This window comes from Dermacentor silvarum, chromosome 6 (assembly GCF_013339745.2).
Source record: "Dermacentor silvarum isolate Dsil-2018 chromosome 6, BIME_Dsil_1.4, whole genome shotgun sequence".
Lineage (NCBI taxonomy): Eukaryota > Metazoa > Arthropoda > Arachnida > Ixodida > Ixodidae > Dermacentor > Dermacentor silvarum.
Window position 1 is genome coordinate 119275834 of NC_051159.1, and position 21808 is coordinate 119297641.

The 21808-nt window shown below is 45.4% G+C and overlaps 1 protein-coding gene across 1 annotated transcript in view; it reads right to left on the reverse strand.

Annotated features, from left to right (window-relative positions):
- The window catches only part of LOC119456853 (uncharacterized), a 103499-nt gene extending 99012 nt beyond the window's left edge, over window positions 1–4487 (reverse strand). The window contains exon 1 of the mRNA XM_049669428.1: window positions 4127–4487. Coding sequence (XP_049525385.1) covers window positions 4127–4322 — 196 coding nt within the window. The 5' untranslated portion in view covers window positions 4323–4487. The remainder of the gene's footprint in view (window positions 1–4126) is intronic.
- Between the last annotated feature and the right edge of the window lie 17321 nt (window positions 4488–21808).

The following is a 21808-nucleotide window of genomic DNA, read 5'->3' on the forward strand; positions in this document are numbered from 1 at the left end:
GGCCACACCCCAATGTGAAGTTAAAGAAAGCTTCGCTTTAATAAAGCAATTATACTATTGAGAGCCTATATTTGTTGCAGTGGGAATATTTCAGCACAGTATGTAGTTTCATTGCGTAATTCATCTACGAACAAGGTCACTCAGCGGCATAATAGTAGGGACAATACACCGCGGCTATACAGACCCATTCATTATATATGCGCTCGCCAGTGTCGATCTATTCGGCAGGACTCTCGAATCTCGAAGGAATCGCGAAGAAAATGTTGCTTTAAAAAGACGAAATATGGTTTTATTTCGCGTTTATACTCTTCGTATTGTACCGTATTCTTTAAATGTACCGCATGCTTTGAATTGAAGACAAAATATTTCCTATGTGAAGCAGTACTGCGAGGAATAGAACTCTATCTTATGTTTGGATTGGAGGTTTTACTCAAATAACACATACACAACAAGAAGCAACGTTGCACTAAAATGCGCGACATTATTTTTGCGTATTTTCTAGAGTGCATAAATTACAGGCATATTCACGCCTAAAATGTATAATTTTGCCATACCGTAGCTCCAACCGATCTGGTGCGCACTGCCCAACTGCAGAAGTTGCAGGCATGCGTGCAATAATCATGCTGCTTCCATGCCCAAACTGGACACCTTATTTAGGTATTTCATATGATGATTTCGTTCATATTGTTCTCAGCCAACCGATGTCTTGTTTCACCAAAAGCAGGACTATTCCTTGTTCCTATTGCGATTCTTTTCACACCTAAAAATATTGCTGTTTAATCGTGCTACCCACATGGCAGTCAGATTACAGTGGTTTTTGCCACATCCACAACCCCGTTCTATAATCTCATGCTGCAATGCCATAACCATCGGTCGATGAATAATACCTTACCTAATGCCAAAACAAAATTGCAACGCAAGATTATGACATCTGCCATTTCTCATGCAACAGATACTGGACACTGAAGTATGAAGGTTGTAGCTTTTTGAGACATAATAACCCCAGAGAAAAACAGCATAGCTACGCAAAATTACAGAAAGCTACAGAAAGTAAAATCATTTTTGTGTAAGAGAAAGCAGAGAGATTTGTAAATGTTGGTAAAATGTACTAAAAGCATATAATTTTATTGCAAGACACTGCTTCATATATTTCCAATGTTTTCACATTTGCTGCAATAGCATTCGCCGAAACAGCGCTGCCAAACTTGAAGGAAGTATTTTACCGAATTCATCGACAAAATAATGGGTATAACAGACCTGTTTCTTGGAGACTAAAGGCACATATTTAATCTTATTGACCACCTAGTGTGTCAATCTGTATTGCCCATTCCTTATTCAAAAAAAAAAAAACACCTTGCACAGCTGTTAATAAAAAACCTACACCTCCATACGCGGCATTCGCCTACGCACCAACTTCTCGTTGAAATGCGTAATAATATAATTAAAAACAACAGGATTCTAACTAATAAATAATCGGTTGTCAAATTAAACAACCACCACCATTAAAATATTGAAAAGCACCAGTTTTCAAATGAATGAAGTTTCCCACAACTTATGTACCATGTACAGTGCTCAGCGATTTAAACAGGATACTCTGCCGCATGGCGGCCGGTTCTTTTTGCGCCGCCGGAGACGGCTGGGTGTTTGCTGGGGGACGAAATGAATGAGTCACAATGCGCCGCCAAGGATTTCGCCTTCATCGTGCAGGCCACAATTAATCAGCTTCGTGTCCCCAACGCTTAGCAGCGGCTCAAAAAGCGCCGGCAGCCACGGGCTCCGAGTATCGCGTTTCAATCACTGAGCGCTGTACATTTACCAGCAAGTGCTTTATGGCTAAAGTTCGTGCATTTAGGAACCTGCGTTGGGTGTTACTTTCACCAACAAGGAAAGCGCAATCTAGAAAGCTGGAACTTCCTCTCAGTTAATATTTTGAGAACTGAATTGGCAGAAACCTGAGAGATCACTTTTTGAGTATCGAAACAAATGAAAACATCTAAGAAACAATTATTGCCTCTTTCTTTTTAAAATTCTGTTGTCTTGCATGACGGTAACGAACATACTTCTAAAGCTGAATTACTTGCTAATTAATATAACTCAAGCAAATGTTTTTACACCATACATTTCTTTTCAGTAGGGTATACCGTGCTGACCTTTTTTTTTTTCGATCAACGTTCACGTTGACTTTTCCTGCCAGTCACAGCGAAAGTTGATTTAAAATGACGGCGTTCAGATTCTCAGCTCAAGTTTACCGTATTTCGCTCATGCTGCTGGAGATATTTATTTCAATCGTAGCAATAGAAAGCAATAGAAGTTGGGAAAGCACGGCCATATTTCTGAACCATTCTGCTTCCCTGTTATAACTTCACTTCTATTTTTTAGCCAGGAATGGTGCGGTTGACTCTGGCCTTCTGGTCTCTAGCAAAATTAAGAAGACATGGTTTTTCACTGGACTCCATAAAAAACTCTACAAACGACGGTAGTCCTTTCTGAAACTCGATCGAAGTTGACTCATAAACGAACTGGTAGCGAACTCGGAGTTCGTGCACTTCAGCTTACTTTTCAGCTTAATAGGAAGCTTTACATCAAGAGCTGTTTTATAATTCATGGGAAAACGGCAATTATTTGGCCCATTATTCACCGTGCAGACGTTGACGACGTTTGTTATGTTTAAACGAAAATCTTTAGGTCTACCGACTGCAGGAGATTTTTTTGCATTAAGCAGATCATGTTTTCTTTTCTTTCTACAAATATTCTTGGTGATTGCAAAACTTAACATTCCTTCATGATGTGTGTCAACACGACCACTGATATTACAAATACAGTGAAGTTGTGCAAGTTCTTACATACTTCGAAATTACCAGGATTTTCCTGGCTCACGTACTCGCACTAACGCAGATGCTGAGTTGCAGCACTGCGGTGTCAGCTTTCATTGCTGCAGCTGCACAAAACGCTAGCTAACCTTCAAAGTGGAGCAGGTATAATGTGACGTTAAAAACAAAAACATTACGAATCACTGGTTTCCAAAGCCGCGCGTATGAGAAGGAGATATACGCGAGGTCACGTTTATTTTAAAATGATTGATCATGCGTGTCAGCTTATATTCTGGACTCGCACACACATTGTCTTGCATTTGCATTTGATATCAACCACGCCATGGCACGACGGCCTTCGGATAGGAGATACAATTGCGGAACTCCCTTAAAATCTTCGCTTTAAAAACAATAAAGCATCAAGTGAACAGCTCTAACTCAGTTACTCTATTCAGTAGATGGGACCTATTGAGACATTTAAAGGGGACAGAATTTCTGTACTATACACCGTTGTGAAATACCGGGTGTTTCAGTGAACACATTCAGAAAGTTTTGAAACAGGGCAAGCCCAAATAGCCCACATTACGTTGGAAAATTGTCGGATGGACTTACAGCCCTACCAAGCACCGAAAATGCCGAACAAATCTTACTGTAACGTAAGAATTTAAAACAATAGCATTGCATCAAAACAGGTTTCCAGGAAATGTGAATACAGAAGTGTATGAGTAGTTCTCTTCCGTTGTAGTAATAGCCCTTCACATGTTCTAATAGTGCATTATAGGCACTGCGCTTCACTTATGGTACATCAAGTGCGAGTTTGTCATTTATTGAGTACTGTAATAACCACTTCTATCTTGGTCCTATACAGGACGGATGGTAACAATATGTAAATAAATAAATAAATGAATAAATTATTAAACCGTCCTACGGTTGGTGACATTATTGTGAATGTACAATGTTCTATCTTTGATGATATTGTTGCCATCGTCACGCTGAATGCTCTGCAGCATATTCAGACCCTAAGTGCCGTTGTGAGGACAAAGTAATAAAAAAAATGGCACGACATGCCTGTCTGGCATAATGGATATAAAAACGGGCCGTGGGCAGCAAATGAAAGCGGAAGAAAACTCGGTACATTGTTTTTATCGTAACCTTGACGCGTGCTCGCGTACTGAAACTCTTAGCACACAGACTGATCAAAAGGTAAAGTAATGATGCCAACTATAAAGGCCATGCTTCATAAACATTCCTCCGTTGCTCAGTACATGGTTATCTTCTGTTGCAGAGTATCTATAGATGTTACAGGCAAGACTTACCGTCCCTACGGGTCCTGAAGAGCAAGCTTGCCGTGTGAGTCTGAGGGAGCAGCGACAATGCCGAGGCGCACGATGGCTGTTGCGGCGGAAGTATTGCCAGCAGCGACAGCAGTGACACTGCCACGAGCACGAAGGAATGTCCGGTCCTATGGAGCATGCATGTGCTCATATTTGTGCCCTTTTTGTCGCTGGTCATCGTTGATAACGTCTACATTGACACCACTCCAAAGTGATCACGTCAGCCGGCTTCAATCGATGATGCTTGAAGCGTGAACCCGATTTCTTCAGAGCTTCTACCAACATACATGACACTACACTGTCCTCTAACCTATGCTAAAGCAGCGCTTTTGATATCGATGACATTTTTTTTCTGGCTGGTGTTCAAATCATCGGCACAAGCCAGTCGTCCCGTACATTGCAGCACCCAAATTTTTCTGCTTAATAAAAGTGACGTACAAACAAGCATCTTAAGTTCCTATCCTTGCACTTCATAAGCGCTGTGATCGCAAAATATGCTAGGAGAATCTTGAGAATAAACATTGGGATTCTTTAAAAATCAATTACAATTAAATTTTTGACGACACCATTAAATATCAGTGTAAGAAATCAGTTTCTCGTCAACGGCTTCTTTCAATGAACAAACATTCTACTTGGGATATCTGAACGACAAAGATAAAATTAGGCAAACATGAAGAGCAAGTGACATAGCCTCCGGCGGGATTTACTTACAAATGACTCGGAACTCCCGCTAAATAAAGGGCAGTGATTGCGCCTGGCCGACCACATCGTTCTGAGAGAAGTCCGATGTTTATGACTATGGCTCTAATTTTGACATCATTTTCGCTCTTTTCTGTATTTTATAGCATAGAAATACAACTATTTCATGTAACTCTAACATAAATTTTCCCGAAGGATTTAAGGCAAGTATATAAAAGCAGTTAGCTAAAATTTCAACTAATTTCCAAAAGCCGGAACGTGAACGATGTTTGATTGATAGAAAACGCGTCAACATTCATCACCCGAAAAAGCAGTGAAAGTCGCCGTAAGACTCAGACATATATCGGCAATATTGCTAGCTGCAACGTTACAAATGAAATAATAAAAAAAACATGTATAGGATCTCATCAACAAGAATTCTTTTGCTTTTGCATTAGACGCGCATGTTTACTCACAAGATGTTTCTACAAAAGAACAAGGGTCAACCACTACCGCATATATCAGCACATAAAATACGCGCCGTAAATCTTTGCCGTCATATGTTTCTGCAGTTTCACGTGAATTATGAGGCACTCCCGAACATATATACTGCTAAAGATATTTTTTGAGAGCACCGGGTTCGTACACAGTTTACAGTTGGCCTTCGCGCAGCTTGCTGCGCCGACGTCCTACAAGATAGATCTCCGAATTCCACTTGAAGTCGGCGCCAGCGTCGAACACGTATCACACCACCACCACAAGAGATCCACGGAATCGCATTCCCAGCAATCGTCACATTGCTTGTGTAGAATGATGACAGTACTCGTCGTGCAAGACTCCGAACAAAGCAGAGCGCTAGTTTCCCTCGTCGTCCTTTGAGCAGCAGCGAACGGCTTCAGAGCGCGGTCGCACTTGATGGCAGCGTGTCGAATACCGACCAACGTGCAACACTCCCTGTCTTACCCACTGACGTGCGGAGGCTTTTTTTTTTTTCACCCTCCGGGCCTGAGCGCAAAACGGCAGCACCAATTTCGGGAGCGGATGAGGGAAACGTCACGCCACGGGAGCCACCGAAGGCTCAGTGAGGAAGAGCAAGAATAGTGCCGTCTCTCTCTCTCCCTCCCTCTACGACGCCCTTGCCTTAGCTGTTCGCGATGACGGGTCACCGTAGCCCGCGTTGGAGATCTTCCCTCTCGCCCTCGGAAAAGGGAGACGGTGGCCGAGAGGATGGGATCGAGCGGGAAGTCAGCGGGACAAGAAGGGTGCAGAGCATGCGCACTGAGGCGAAAAGCAAGCGGCCCCTATTCTCGCCGTCACCGCGAGGTTCGAGCCGCCTGCCTGAACCCCCTCCTACAGACACACTTCTCCCCGTGTGATAGCCGATGTGTTCGCTTTACCTGCTGCTTGCTGGTAGTTTTGGCGTTTTCCTCATTTGTGACTTATTCGCTTTATATATAAATTTCGTGAGGTAGGAACTCAGTCAGTTGAAAGTGTGAGCGGAAAAAAGTCGAAACTGGCGTGACGTGGTGGGGCACGCTTCGAATTTCGCCGGGTGATTTTAATTCATTTACTTGGTGTATTTGATGAGTGGCGCTCCTAAAAATTAAATGGAGGAACGCGTGCTTGGTTTTTTAATTTGTTTTGTACAACCATACAACATATTTAAATTTACAACGGTCATTTTTGTGTTGTTTGTTTTACGGAACGGTCGGGGAAGCTATTGAACGGAAAACAAGAAATGCGCGCTTGCTTGAGTATCTGGCTAGTTATTAAGGTTTTCCCTAATTTTCTCCACCGTCACCTGAATTGACGCCTATCAGCCAGGGGCATGTGTCGGCTCTGCGGAACGATAAGGAGTCTGTAGAAGTCCCACTTGGAATAGAGATCATGTACGGCAATATCTATTCAACAGGTTGCCTGTACTCTTCGAGGAAATGGGACTAACTGCATGCCCTACGTGCTTAGGATGTCTCTGTAGTACAGCGTCGAGATTAACAGTGATAAATTGATCAATTCCCCATTTCCTTACTTTAAGCAAGTCATAAATTGACAGAACAGGACTTTTCGTCATTCTGCCATATAAACCTGACTTTATCATTGCCATTCTGAAAGATTCCAGGTTGTAGTAGTTGCCATTAAAATAATGCTGTAATAGTTAGTGTAAAAACAGCCATCATTTTCAGTTCAAGTCCCGAAACTATATTTTATAACAGATCTTGGCGTACAGTAAATAATATGGAGCATTACTTCATTTATGTCTGAGATATTTTGGCTTGTTCTTCCCTGATAGCATACTTCGGTCACTACTTAGGCAAAAGATATTGATATGTTTTCGTCATATGTTCATATACATATATATTTAGAGCAGGTAGCGATATATTTCAAGTCATAGGAGTGACTTGAAAATTTGTAACTCTGTCGCTTACAAAGACGAGGCAGTCACGGACAAAAAAAAAGTGACGCCGTAGTCAAAAGTGTCTTTTTTCTTTCAATTTGACCTTTTTTAACAAATTGTTACGAAGAGTTGTGAAGAAATGGTTTTATTTACAGGAGATGGACGATGGTAGGAGCCTGATCGTAGCACAGTACGGCCTCTCAAGCTCTTCGTTGTCTTCGTCTTCTCTTCCCTCTTTTTGTGCCTGCCTTTCGTATCCGTTACATTTCCCCGCAAGCAGACGAAGCCCGCGGGGCGAGTCAGGATGGACAAGCAGGGTAGAAAAGCTTCAGGCGAGCAATATGAATCAGCTGAGTTCTTATTGGTCGCTGACCATTGAACAGGAGGCGAGCTATTACGTGAGTTCGCTCAGGCGGTCCACAACTACAAATGGGCCTGAATATTGTGACAAAAGCTTTTGGCACAAGTCACGCTTGCGTTGCGGTGTCCAAAGAAGGACCAAGTCACTTTTTTCGAACGATACTTGTACGTGACGGTCATCGTATCGCTCTTTTGAACGACATTGTGAGGCCAGAGTACGAAGACGAGCTATTCGACGGGCTTCCTCGGCGACACACAAAGTCTTCGATACAGAATCGTCACTGTGCAGAACGAAGGGTAAGAAAGTGCCCAGAGGGCTTCGCGGTAACCTTGCATACAAGAGATAACATCGGCTATAGTTCGTGGTTTCATGTTTCGCCGTGTTGTATGCGTAAGTGATGAAGGGTAGCGCGTCGTTCCCGTTCTTATGATTGGAAGAGACGTACATGGCAAGCATGTTGGTCGGCGTTCTGGTTGTCCTTTCAACGAGGCCATTGGTCTGTGGATGATACGGCGTGGAATGACGGAACTATGAACTATGAAGTGCACAAACGAAGTAACTCTTCAATGACATCAACAGTGAACTGGCGACCATGGTCGCTGATGATGACACGTGGTGGGCCATGACGAAAGACCACGGAACGCAGCAAGAAGACCGCCACGCAAGCAGCGGTGGAAGAGGGTATGGCTGCAGTTTCTGCATACCGTGTAAGATGGTCTACGCAGACAATTACCCAACGGTTCTTGTTGTTGGATAACGGGAATGGACCCAAAAGGCCAATGCCTACTTGCTCGAATGGCGTACTAGGCGGTGTCAATGGCTGAAGGGGACCCGGGGCTGCGGTGGTCGGTCGCTTGTGACGTTGGCTTGTTTCACAACTAGCGACATAGCGCTTGGTTGTTTCGTACATCTTGGGCCAGTAAAAGCGCTCCTGCGTGCGGTGTAGCGTTCGTACGAAGCCGAAATGTCCGGATGTAGCATCTTCATGAATGGCACGTAGAACGGCAGAGCGGAGGCTCTCGGGGACAACAAGCAGACAATGCGCTCCATGCCCGCAGTAATTAGTTTTGAAGAGCAACTCATCACGGACAGTAAAGCGACCGCTGCCTTGAGAAGTACGGGCGGCAACAATAAGCGGATCGAGGGTAAGATCATTCCGTTGTTCTCGCTGAAAGTCTGCCGCGTCAGGGAACGTACAAGTAACAGTAGCGAGACAGTCGTCAAAATTCTCAGCATCACAGTCGGTAGTTGCAAGAGGAATCCGAGAGAGGCAGTCTGCATCAGCATGACGACGGCAACTTTTGTACGATACCACAAAGTCGTATTCCTGGAGGCGCAGCGCCACCGTGCGAGGCGACCAGAGGCATCACGCAAACCGACCAGCCAGCATAAAGAATGATGGTCGGTGATAATCTTGAATGGTCTACTGTAAAGATAACACCGAAACTTCTGCACAGCGAAAACAGCTGCCAGGCATTCTTGTTCCGTAACCGTATAATTGCATTCAGATTTGCTCAGGCAACGGCTGGCATATGCGACAACATGTTCTGCACCACTGTGACGTTGTGCAAGCACCGCTCCTACCACGACTCCACTAGCATCAGTGTGAACTTCAGTCAGGCAAGATGGAGCGAAGTGACGCAAGAGGGGTGCTGACGTTAGTATAAACTTCAATTGAGAGAAGGAAGCGTCACACTCTGGTGTGCAATTGAAGGCCGCATCTTGTCGCAAAATAATTGTCAATGGGTAAACGATGTCGGCAAACCGGGGAACAAAACGACGGAAATACGAACATAGGCCAATGAATCAGCGAAGTTCTCGTGCTTACTGCTGCGGCTTGAAGGAGCTCACCGCTTCAATCTTTCGAGGATCGGGTCTGACGCCATCCTTGCCGACTAAGTGTCCCAGGACCACTGTTTGGCGCTCGCCAAACCATTTTTTTGAGTTTAGAACCAGTCCAGCTTTTTCGATGCAGTCGAGAACAAGGCTGAGGCGTTCGTTATGTTCTTCAAATGTGCGGCCAAATATTACATCTTCGAGGCAACACATGCATATCTCCCACTTTAGACCACGTAATACTGTGTCCATGAATCTTTCGAAGGTGGCTGGACCATTGCAAAGGCCAAAAGGCATACCATTAAATTCGAATAGGCCATCTGGAGTCACGAAAGCGGTCTTTTCCTTGTCGGCAGGGTCCATAGGTATTTGCCAGTACCCCGATCGCAAATCAAGTGTTGAGAAGTACGAAGCAGCGTGTAAGCAATCAATGACGTCATCGATTCGTGGTAGCGGATAGACATCCTTCTTTGTCACTGCGTTCAGACGTCTGTAATTCACGCAGAATCTCCAGGAGCCATCTTTTTTTCGGACCAGGATTACTGGGGCTGCCCATGGACTAGACGACTCTTGAACGACACCTTTGTTCATCATCTCCTTGACTTGCTCTAAAATAAGTTTGCGCTAGAAGGATGACACTCGGTAGGGCTTCAGGCGGCTGGGGTGTGCTGAGCCGGTATATATTCGGTGACGAGCGCGGGACGACGGTAAATGAAGGGGTGCCTCTCCATCCGTGAAGTCGAATGCAGCCTCATGCCTGGCAAGGACCTGTACCAGTGCTTGCCGTTCCGATGTACAGAGAGCCTTGCTGATCATGCCAAGCATTAGCTCTTCAGAATGGCGATTATCGCAAGGAGAGCAAGCTGTAGAGACGTCCGCAGTTAGTGCCGCTATTGAGCTACATGCGGCTTCATCGAAGAGAGCGATTTTCATACCGCGTGCAAGGACCACCGGCGTGGATGAACAGTTCAGTGCCCGCAATGTGGCGACTCCTTTCGTCATGCACACGACTGAGCAGGGAACAAGTTACTTTTTTTAGCACATTTTATGCGGAGGGGCCTAACTACAAGGCTAACACAATCAGCGTAACAGTAGTTACAAAAACACGAACGGGCGTCAGGCACCACGATGGTGCAATCACTTCATCAAGAACATTGTGTGTGTCTCTGTCCCTGTCTTCGCCACGCGAGCTTTGTTCGGGATGTGCTGATATAAATAACTTGTTCAACTATATTTCGCCACAACCACAGTCCACGGAAGCACTGCATTATTTAAGAAAATCGATACCAAGAATAACATCGTGCGAACAACGAGAAAGAACAAGGAATTTCCGACACAAACACTTTCCCAGTCAACAAAACACTCACAGCACAAACACCAAGGGGATGAAGCCACTCGCCGCCTACTCCACGAAAGGTAATACCGTCGTTCCAAGAAAACATAACTTGTGGCCTAGACGGTTTTTGAAAGCGAGGCTCATCACAGACACAGTTGTTCCAGTATCAACTAATGCCATGGTCGGTATTTCTGTCAATCAACACATTCACTTTGTTTTTGTGCATTACAACAGGCAGAGGTATTTCTTGCAAAGACCGTCCGGCGACCTCACCTCCACTCGCCGCGGATGCTAGTTTCCCGGCGGTGGTGAGGAAGAATGGCGCCGAGGGGACGGAGAGCGACGGGGACGGTGACTCGACGGGACGGTTATTGGGTGGCGTCAAACTGCGCTCAGATCCTGGCGAGTCGCTACATCTGGTCGCGTGTGAGAAGCGGTCCCTTGGAAGCACATCGGTTGTCCGCAAGTCATATGAAGTACGGGTTCCGGGTGGCGAGAACATCGGTGGTGCCCTTCGTGATTGACGGCCTTGGCGACAATACCGAGCTATATGTCCTGTGGAACCGCAGTTGTAGCACACAGGAGGGTCGCGGTTGACAGCATCTTCCTCGAAGCGAATGCTAGCCTGCTGCGGGCGGCGAGAAAGTTCGTTGTCATGTGGATAATGTGTCTCTGCTGCTCGCTGAAATCCGTTATATCGGTTATAAGCCACGTCGTGGTAGTAGGATCGGTGCTGTTTTTGGCGCGGCCTCACAGAAATCACAGGGCCTTGGGGGTAAAAACTCGGCTGTTCTCGTTGTGGCTGAGCGTCATAAGTATAGGGTCTCTGTCGTAGAGACGTGGCTGCTGTCGGGGCGCGAGTTCATAATCCTCAATTCCCTTCGCCGCAGGATACGGGGAGAAGGATGCCACGTTTGGCTCAAAATCTGGTGGTATAGGCGGAAGCTATGAGTGCCTGAGTGTGTCACTTGCCCGTGCAGACTGAGTTCTTCCCGAACTATTTGTCGGATCGTTGATGCAAGATTGAGGGGCTGGTTGCTCTCTACGCTTGCAACTGTCGTCACATTGGCTAGCCTGCCAAACTTCGGCGTGATGCGCCTCGTCTTCAGTTGCTCGAAAGTGCGACAGTGCCGAATGATGTTGGCGACGGAAGCCAGGGTGTCTTTTTCGATGAGGAAACTGTAAACATCCTCAGCAATTCCTTTTAGGATGTGCCCGACTTTGTCCTTCCTCAGACATTCCAGAATCTACCATCCTACACAGTTTTATTACTGCCTCAATGTAGGTCGCGCAGGTTTCGCCTGGCACTTGCGCGCGTTGCAGTAGCGTCTGTTCTGCCCTTCTCTTTTTCGTCGCGGAGTCGCCGAATAGCTCTTTGATTTCCGAAACAAATCTGCCCCATGTTGGTATTGTTTCCTCGTGATTGTCGAACCACACCAACGCAGTATCCGTTAGAAAGAACACGACGTTCGAAAGCTGGGTAGCGCTGTTCCACTTGTTGGCGGCACTCACTCGGTGATAATGGATGAGCCATTCCTCGACGTCTTCGTACGGTTTTCCGGCGAAGGGACCCGCATGTCTCAGTTGCTGAACGGAACTGGTCGACGCAGCAGTTGGAATGGGCCAATGTTCGTCTGCGTCGTAGGAAATGTTCAACTCCGGTATATTCGGTGGGAGTCCAGCAAGGCGACGGCTCCGTCGAAGAACTTGTGGTTCAGCCTCCGTCTTCGGGTGTCGATAACCCAGCACCTTCCACCACAACTGTTACGAAGAGTTGTGAAGAAATGGTTTTATTTGCAGGAGATGGAAGATGATCGGAGCGTGATCGTAGCGCAGTCCGGCCTCTCAAGCTCTTCGTTCTCTTCGTCTTCTCTTTTCTCTTTTTGTGCCTGCCTTTCGTATCCATTACAATATCTTGCTTGAAGAATGTTGATAAAAGGTATTCTGTACGACCGGCGCAAACTATCCTTTTGATGAACAACTCAAAATACACATCGTGCAGTGGTTGGCTATGTACTTATTCAATACAAATGTTTCGACAATATTTTCGTGAAAAAGCATGAGTAAAATTTCAAAATGTTTTTTTTCTTATTTCAGTTTCACTCCATTGTGCCTGATAGGATAATCTAATAAATTCGGAATAGATTTCAGTTGAAACTGCTCGTCAACGTCTGCGCTGAAACCCTTGACAGCCTCCTTTCAGCATATTCTTTCTACCACATCGATCGCCTTACGGTGCTTCAAAAAAAAAAAAGGCAACCCTACTGTTCAAACAGAAGCAATGCGAAAGCCGGAAGCAACTCGTCATTCAATGCGTTTCTGATCCGCTTGAGTTTGCCTAAGGGCGTGACACTAGTGCGCACAGTGCGATTGGTTTTCTAAGCCCTATTTTTAAGCGAAAGGCCACGTCACTCGTGAGTAGGCGGCCCTGTGTGCTTGACGACGAAGAATGTTGAGTCTTACGCATCAAAGCCACGGTTTTCGATATTAGAATTCCTGGAAATATTACTGCTTTATCTCGGCGTATGGTATTTTCATCCAGTGTACAAGTTGTAATGTGCTCTTGGCGTTGACGTACCATCGTATTCGAAGACTTCCTGGATTATACAAAATCTCGCAATCATGGCCACTTTTTTGGGGGGTGGAGAAGATAGATATAAAAGTAAAAGATAATGTGGCTAACAAGAATGTATCTCCAGTTAGCTGACCTTTTCAGGGAAAGTGGAAGAGGTTAACGAAATATGAGAGAAAAGGAAAGGAAAAATGATCAATATAGAACTGTCTGTGTGAGCGCTGTCACACAGTCTGTAAACGAGCCACATTGTCATACACATTGTCAATGCCCTCATGAGACATACGACGTCTCGCATCGTACATGTGTCACATAGTTTCTTGCGCACTCGGGTATATTCGGGGTAACACAGCAGCGCGTTTATAGCGGCTCGAGCTTCATGTCTGTGTGGGCCTGCGTCAAAAAATTTACTTTGTATCAGTAAGCGCTCGTCTAGCTGGTCTGTTGTCTATGAAGAGAGAAAGAATCAAGAAATGGAAGGATGGAAAGTCAATCAGACTTATGTATGGTTCCGCTGCAGTACACTGGTGCTAAGGAAAAATTGAGTGGAAAGATAAGAAAAGGGAGGGAGCGAGCAACACGCGCAAGCAAGGAAATCTACAGAACTATAAATGGCCGTTGAGGTCGGTACGCAATAAATATTGAAGAAATGCATGAAGGACTCTTTCTTTTGCACGGGCGGTGGATGTTGCTATGCTCCACGATGTGACCCTGAGATATTGTTCTGGAATCTACTCGGTTTAACGCAGCAGGTAGAGAGATGCATTGGACGTCTGTTGAGCACAGGTGCTTAGCGGAAGCTCGATGTTATGTAGCGAAAGCTACATTACGCCATGTTTTTGCCTCTTCGGCATCGCCGCACTTTGAGCCGTGGCCGCACTGTGACGTCACACCAGGGCCCTCGATTTTCCAGCAACTCGGCTCGTCGTGGTCGCCACGCGGCCACCGCTCCTGCCATTGGGCGCTCGCCTCGCCCTCTGTGTGACGTCACACGACGGGCTTCGTCGCCGTCGCCGCGCGGCCACCGCTCCTACAGGCGCCCGTCCGCCGTTGCCTGGCAACCGCCACAGCTGGGGCGCTCGCCGCGCCCTCTGTGGGACGTCACACCACGGGCCTTGATTCACCGGCAACTCGGCTCGTCGCAGTCACCGCGTGGCCACCGCTCCTGCCATTGGGGGCTTTAGCCATTGGGCGCTCACTGTGCCCTCTGCATGACGTCCCACCCCGCGCTCCGCAGCTGTGATGACCGGGAGTATAGAAGGGGAGAGCTCGCGTCGCCGCAGATATAGTCAAGGCCGCAGTATGGATGGTGAGAAGTCGGCCAGCCTGAAGGAGGCCAGGGATCGCCGTAGAAATGAAGCGGAGACTGCGCGCTGCCATTGACGATGTCGCAACAAAAGCCTATTACTTTACGGATCATAGAAGCGCATTGATTGGTGTGAAAAATACAGTTTTACCCGTTGGTTGATCCACAACGTCTCTCCTTTCTTACTCTAGTGCGAAACCACTAAGTTTATTAACAACATGTCTAACTAGAAGCGAAGTCTAAGCGCAGCCGGGGGTCTATAGCGATCGCTACTCGATAAGGTCTAACCAGAGCTAAACCACAGCCATTTTTTTAACATTTGCAAGAATCAGGCTTCAGTAGATCGGCTTTTAACATGCGGAAATAATAAGCGTTTGTCGATGTTAGTGCCAGCTATAGCTAATGGGGCATTGTTGCATTGCAGTGGCAGAGGCTAGCTGGCAATTCCAGCCCTAACAAACGTTGGCAGAAGCTTTCATAAAATAAAGGTGCAGGGGCTGCTTTACGCTTCTATGCTCAGTCCAGCTACTTTCCAGACCTTTCCTCAACGTAAGAAAATAAAATACTACACTACAACTTTCCTGAAATAAAGCAGTAATGGACCAAATATTAATATTTAATTTTTTATGACACTCAGTAAAGTGACCCTGCAGAAGCTCACAAACTAGCTCTAGTTGAAGGTAACTTCCCGTGTGATATGTCTAGCGATAATGTGTTCGGCATACGTGTCTGGTGAGAACTACCGGTACATCGGCCTTCGGTAATCACTGATGTGCTTATCTTTTCATTTGAAATCAGGAGATTTAATTGCGCTCCGGGATGTTGTCGGTAGTATTGTAAGGCAATTAACCGATTCCACGTCTGCTTAGTAAAGCGTCGTCGTCCCGTCCTCCTTTGGTTTTATATATCAGTTTCTTTGTCGCTCGCCACTTAAAAACATCAGAAAGGCGATCAGAAGGAAAGATAAAGTATGTGTAAAATTGCAGGGAGGTTAACAAAAGACAGGTCTGGCTGGCCATACCGCACGGTGGCATGAGCAAGGTGATATAAAGACAAAGAGAAAAGAGCACAGACAACATAAACGACGTACACAGGGAAACGGTATCAACAGTAATAGGCAGCGGTGACAAAGTCTACTATGTAGGTCATGGAGTTTCAGCAACACATATACGTATATCTACCCTGCTCGGAGTTCCCCTGAGAGCACTGGACAAGCATTTATTATTCTAATAGTGGATAATTTTTCAGTCTTCCAAGAGCTGCATACATCACTTACTCTTCGGCACTGTAGTGCTGGCAGATCAAAAGGAAGTTTATGAATGTCTCGTCCCAGCTGCATGTGTCGCAGGTAGGGCTGTCAGCCATTACAATGAGGAAGGCGTAGGAGTAGAGGCGACGCCGAACTACAAACAGTAGAACATGCTGTGTTCCCGTTGTGGTAACCCAGACGGTAGAGACTTATTCCTACGTTAGGAGGATGGCACTCTGCACTAAAGGCTGCACTTTGGTACTTATTGAATGAAACTCGTGCTTTCTTGTGTGTTGTTTTACGTGCGCTCGTGCATTGCGGCAATGCATTATCTGTAATACGCTTAGGCATTTTCTTGGAGGAGACGGCACAGAGAGCTTTCAATAGAGCAAAACAAGAGAGCACAAGCGTCTGTATCAAACCAGTGCACCATTGCGGAAATGTACCTGCATTTCGTGGAATTATGCTGTGCAGCTGTGTTTAACACAACCTACTGCATAGTGCATGTAATTCGGCAGATTTGTGTGAGCCTCGTTGTCTGAGCCAAGAGAATTGCACAATTGCCGCACCACTGGCCGCTCGAGGCACTTTGCGTGTATTCGCGGGCTTATTTCATGCTCGGAAAAACACTTTTATGTAGCACGTATTGAGCAACAGACAGCTGTATCAGAAGTTTTTCATGTTGCTCTACAACTTTCTCGTTGACACTTTGATAATTAGGAGAGCACTTCTCGAGTTAGATAATTATATACAATTAATTAGGTAAATCTCAGTAACGAAAAAAATACTGGCGGCTACTCCACTGTACCGGAAACAATACGCACTAGGTTTAATTCGCGTAACGCCGTTCCTCTTTTTTAAAATCGTGCTGCGTGATAGCTAGTACACCCTGTATAATTCCATCAAAAGCTCTGACAGAACCACTCTCTTTTGATACAGCTGTTACAAGAACATTTCCGGCTTTAAACTAAAAACCATAAATAAAATTTTAACGAGGCACCAATTACGCAAAGATGATTCACTAGTTAACTAGGCGCGTCATAATATGTCCGTGATAAAGCAGCACAAAAGACGGCCACAGAAGAGAAAAGGACGCCTAACAGAGGCACGGCCTTTCAACTGAAGGTTTAATGAAAACATGTACCCAGATATATACGAAGCTGAACGCGCCCCAAAAAAGACATGAGGAAAGTAACCAAAGCCGTGGCACAAACGTGTATATACACTCAAACACGTGGGTTCAGGATGCTTAAGATACGAACGCTTAAGCCTTGTTAGGAAAATGTAAGGCTAATTTAGGCACAACTGTGCGTACTTTATGAGTGTCACAAGTTTCCGCTATCTGGTGTATGTACTTACCTGTATTCCTGTGACTCATGCATGACAATGGCTGCATCGGCAAAATATTTTGTGGAACCGCCTCAACCATACAATACTAGTAGCCACAAGCACATGAAATTGTTAATTAATATGAGTGGACCGAAAACACCGGGTAAGTATTGTTATTAGTTATTCACCAATAAAAGTATCATAGTGATGCGCTAGAGGCGAGATCTATTCAGGGATAATATAACTCTATTCTAATGCTATTGCTTTTGGCGCTTCATCACTGACGCGACTGGGTTACCACCACAATCGGCCGGTCATGAATGGTGGGCGATCAGAAAGGAATAGAATCATATGAAAATAAATTTATATTACACCAGCCCTGATGCACTGTCCGAGTGATGTCGGAGGTGTCCGTGATAATTTGGTTCTGCCTGACTTTGGCCTGTGGTAATGACGGCATTGTTATTAATTTCATTAACAAATACGTATATTTTGGCGAGGTTCCAGTGATGTGTCCACTTGCAGTTGAAACGTAATATTTAGCACTGAGACCTCTGTATATGCACAATATCTAAAACTATGTATTATACGTGATTCATAATTTTGTTGCACTTCGCATATGTTTGAATAAGTGATCAAAGGGCTGGGAGCACCATCTTTCGCAATCAATGAGTCCAGTGATGCGGCTCACATCTGGACCCTTGTCACAATGGCTCCAGTGATGGTCATCAGAGATTAGGCACTAGTGACCTTAATATTTAGAGAGCGTCTAGTACAACTATCACAAGCTTTCATACAACGAGTGTCCATCGATAAAGTCAGTAGCACGCAAAACGCCATTACAAAAACGAACACATAAAAATGCAGGCAACTTTGTGCAATATTATTTTACAGATTCGTTGGGTGTGTGGGAAGACAGAGACAAACTTTATCAGAGAAAGGTGGAGAGGTCGGCTTGACTGACGTGTCTCTCGCCTGCTATATATGTATACTCTGCGCTGAGTAAGGGGTTTGTGCGAACGACAGTAGCATGGTGGGAAGAAGTAGGTGGTAAGTAGAAGATGTAGATCAGGGCTGCTGCACAGTTTCTACTGTTTTTGTGCAACACAAACGTGGGCGCTACATGGCATATCCACTTTGGAGGAGAGGGGCTAAGGCTAGAGACCATCTATGGCATACATACTTTCAATGCTGTTCATGCCACAGGCGTATTTGAGCGAGACAGCCGCTGCTTCTGGGCGTAAATTATTTGCCGCAATATTGTATGGATGACTAAGTCTAATTCGGTCGTCTTAAAGCATTCTTGTCTTCGATATTCGGGAGCCCGCGGTCGTAAGCGTGGCCACGTATTCGTTCCCAGGGTCGAGCTGTTGACTTTACACATCGCCTCTGGAAGTTCACCGGACGTCGCCTTAGACAATTCCTGCTACCCGTTTTTGGACGGAGCCAAGCAGCTCTGGCTTTCATTTTGAATTCGCAGACGACGCGATCGCTTCCTCCGCTTGCGAATTGACACTACCGCATCACCCTACAATACTGGAACACATGCTCATGTGTTGCAGTATTGTGATCTCCGTTTGGATCTTGGAACAATCTTTATAGTTTGCCTCATGGAGACCATCGCAATTTGAGCATATCGTTGCCTTGTCGCTACAGAAAGATTGCTCTTGGCTGCCTGCAGAGCAGAGGCATGTCGTCTGGCCAGTGCAGACAACGGTGACCTGATCCTACTTTAAAAACCTGCGGCACTGCAGTGGTCGGGGCGCATGAGAGCGTGCCGGATGTCTCGGATAGCGCACCTTGAAGTGGGACGGTAAGGTGTCTCCCTCGAATAGCAGCTTAACGCTCGTCGAGCGGCTGAAGTGATGTCAATAAACAATATTGATTGTTGAAGACGTCTTTTTGGTCCTTGATGTCCATGACGACGTGAAAGGACGACTCCTGCCCTATTCCTATAACCATGGACAGTAAATGAACGGACTTCTGGACACGGTTTTTAGTGTTTCTGAGGCGGCTTGTTTCGCTACTACAACTGTTCCTACATTCTTTGTGGTATTGAACCGAACTTAATTTATCCGTTGAGGTACCACTTTTCCAAGGTAGGCAGAGGGAATCTGCCTGCTTGTGGAATTGAAATTCTTTCCCGTGGCGTGAAGCACGTAGGCCATCGCGTGTATCACAGGAAGCGATCCGGTGGAGACTTGCTCGATCACGTCTTTAGTAGTCCGGCAATGTTTTTTTCTTTTTCAGTCATTTGCCTTTCACGACCGTGAAGTCACTGTCGAAGTCCATGGCCTCATTGCTGGAGAAGCAGGAGGTTCGAAATATTTTCATAAAGACGTGCCCGATCACGACACTCCAATAGAGGAGTTGATGTTAGAAGAGATGGGCTTTACGCCAGAGGTGGCGTGCGCTCCGTCATCGCCTCAGACGGTTTCCTGTCCTAAAAATGCAAGTAGACCCCTGCTACAATGCAAACTGTCGCTACAACACGAGAAGCTACGTTGCCTCACTTCGTCTTTGTCTCAGGTTATTGTAAATAATAGTTTAGAAATCGATGGGGAACGTGATTGCGTGACTGAGACGTTGAAGGAAAAAAAAGTAACCTTGCTGGTATGGACCTGCAGGTAAGCCCAGCGCGAGAAAGTAACTTGCTGTTCTGGCTAATCATCAGCACAGCCGAATGTAGGGGAAATTTTGGATAACGAATATTTAAAAATATTAAGTAAAATCTTAAGTCCTTCGCCGAATGAACCTGAACTCTTGATTCAAAATGAATAAGATCGATGGGGTACGCGGGTGGTTCTTCATGAAATTAGCTGTCAGGAGCAGGAGGTTGCAAGAGATGAATGAGCAGTGCAGCATATCAATCTCGAACAACCTCCTGCTCCCTTAGCGGTAGCTGGAAGCCGCGTCCTTCCGAGAATATGTTAGCTGGCCTTAGACACAGCCTACAAGCAGATAAATGTTTGTGCATACCGTTTGTACTCGCACCTTGACCGCACCACTATTTTAAGCCAACCCCTAAAATACGGATGGCCACAAAAAGAACAGGAGCTCTTTTCAAATGTGCGCCTAACAATAAAAGGCATCTCCGTTTGCGAATGGAATACTCATTTTATTACGGTTTCCGGCGCTCCTCCGAAGCATGTGGTACGTTCACTCGTGGTAGTCATTATCGACATCACAGTCTTTTTTATAACAAATCTGTTTCGTCTAGCGTGTTCGACATGCTGAACATCCAAAATGCTCGCATTGCCAGCTCGACCGGGATTACATACCATGCGGCCGCGATCCAGGTCGCTACCTGCACAAAGTGAAGTAGACATGTCAAAAGTATGACGAAGTAGACAGGCGTCCCAACTTATACCGAGCGATGCCTCGAATGTTTGCGACCTCTTTCGCTTTCGCCTGTAAAATCTCCGTCGATTACGGTCATTCCCATTTTCATTGGTGTCCTTAAAATCGGCAAACATCTTTTTTTCACCTCACACTATCGAGCTTTCTTTGGTCGAGAGTATCTTGCGGTTGTGGCCCCCAAACAGCTTCTTCTTATCCCGAGTTTCACCGACCCCGGACTTTCGTAAATTATTTTATTTAGCCAAGTACCGGGCTACATGAGAATAAATACGCTATTTATTTTACCTATATGCCTTAGACTTCACGGTTTCGCTTGAATCTATGAAAATGGAAAATTTAAAGGCGCAAATATTTTATGTTTTCAGATATGATTCACATACATTAAAGTTATTGCTCCCAAGAAATGTTGCCACAAAATATACTTTTTTTCACCATACCTCAACATTCCCTTCCATTCGATGCTTGGAATATAGTGAAATAAATGACATTCCCCACCTTTGACCGTTTTACTCTTGAAAGGTGCAAATATTTTATGTTTTCGGATATGATTCAGCATACATAAAGTTATTGCTCCCAAGAAATGTTGCCACAAAATATACTTTTTTTCACCATACCTCAACATTCCCTTCCATTAGATGCTTGGAATATAGTGAAATAAATGACATTCTCTACCTTTGACCGTTTTACTCTTGCAATAACTCGTGTGTTAATAATTATTGGTTTCCACTGACTATTTAGAAATCCCTCTGCTCTGCTGTATCAGTAGAGCCGGTTTGTTTATAGCCTTTTTGTCTTTCTTTTTCAGCAGAAATGTTCGCCGACAACCTACCTATTTCGTGTCCACTGGCATGTCTGTGTTGCGTAGCAGCGCCTGTTCATGTTTGCAAATACGAATAGGGATCAAACTATGTAGACAGAAACGTCCGAAGGCAGGACAGAAATAATGTGTCTCTTAAGGAAGCATTCAATATAAGTTTTCAATTTCCGCATGTACTTGCCGCGTCTTGGCAGCCTAAACTGCACGTTTTCCTTGTATAATGTAGGGATACCGATATTATTAAACTATTGCGGCAAATATTGAAGCGCACTATCACGCTTTCTATAAGCTACAACGCGCGTCGAAGATGCCACGTGCTTGAGCGCTGTAGCTCGTGCGGAGCGCGATAGTATGTGTAAAGAACCCATGATGTCATGTACAGCAAGTTAATGTCACAAAGCGGCCTTATCCCTACGAAATATTTA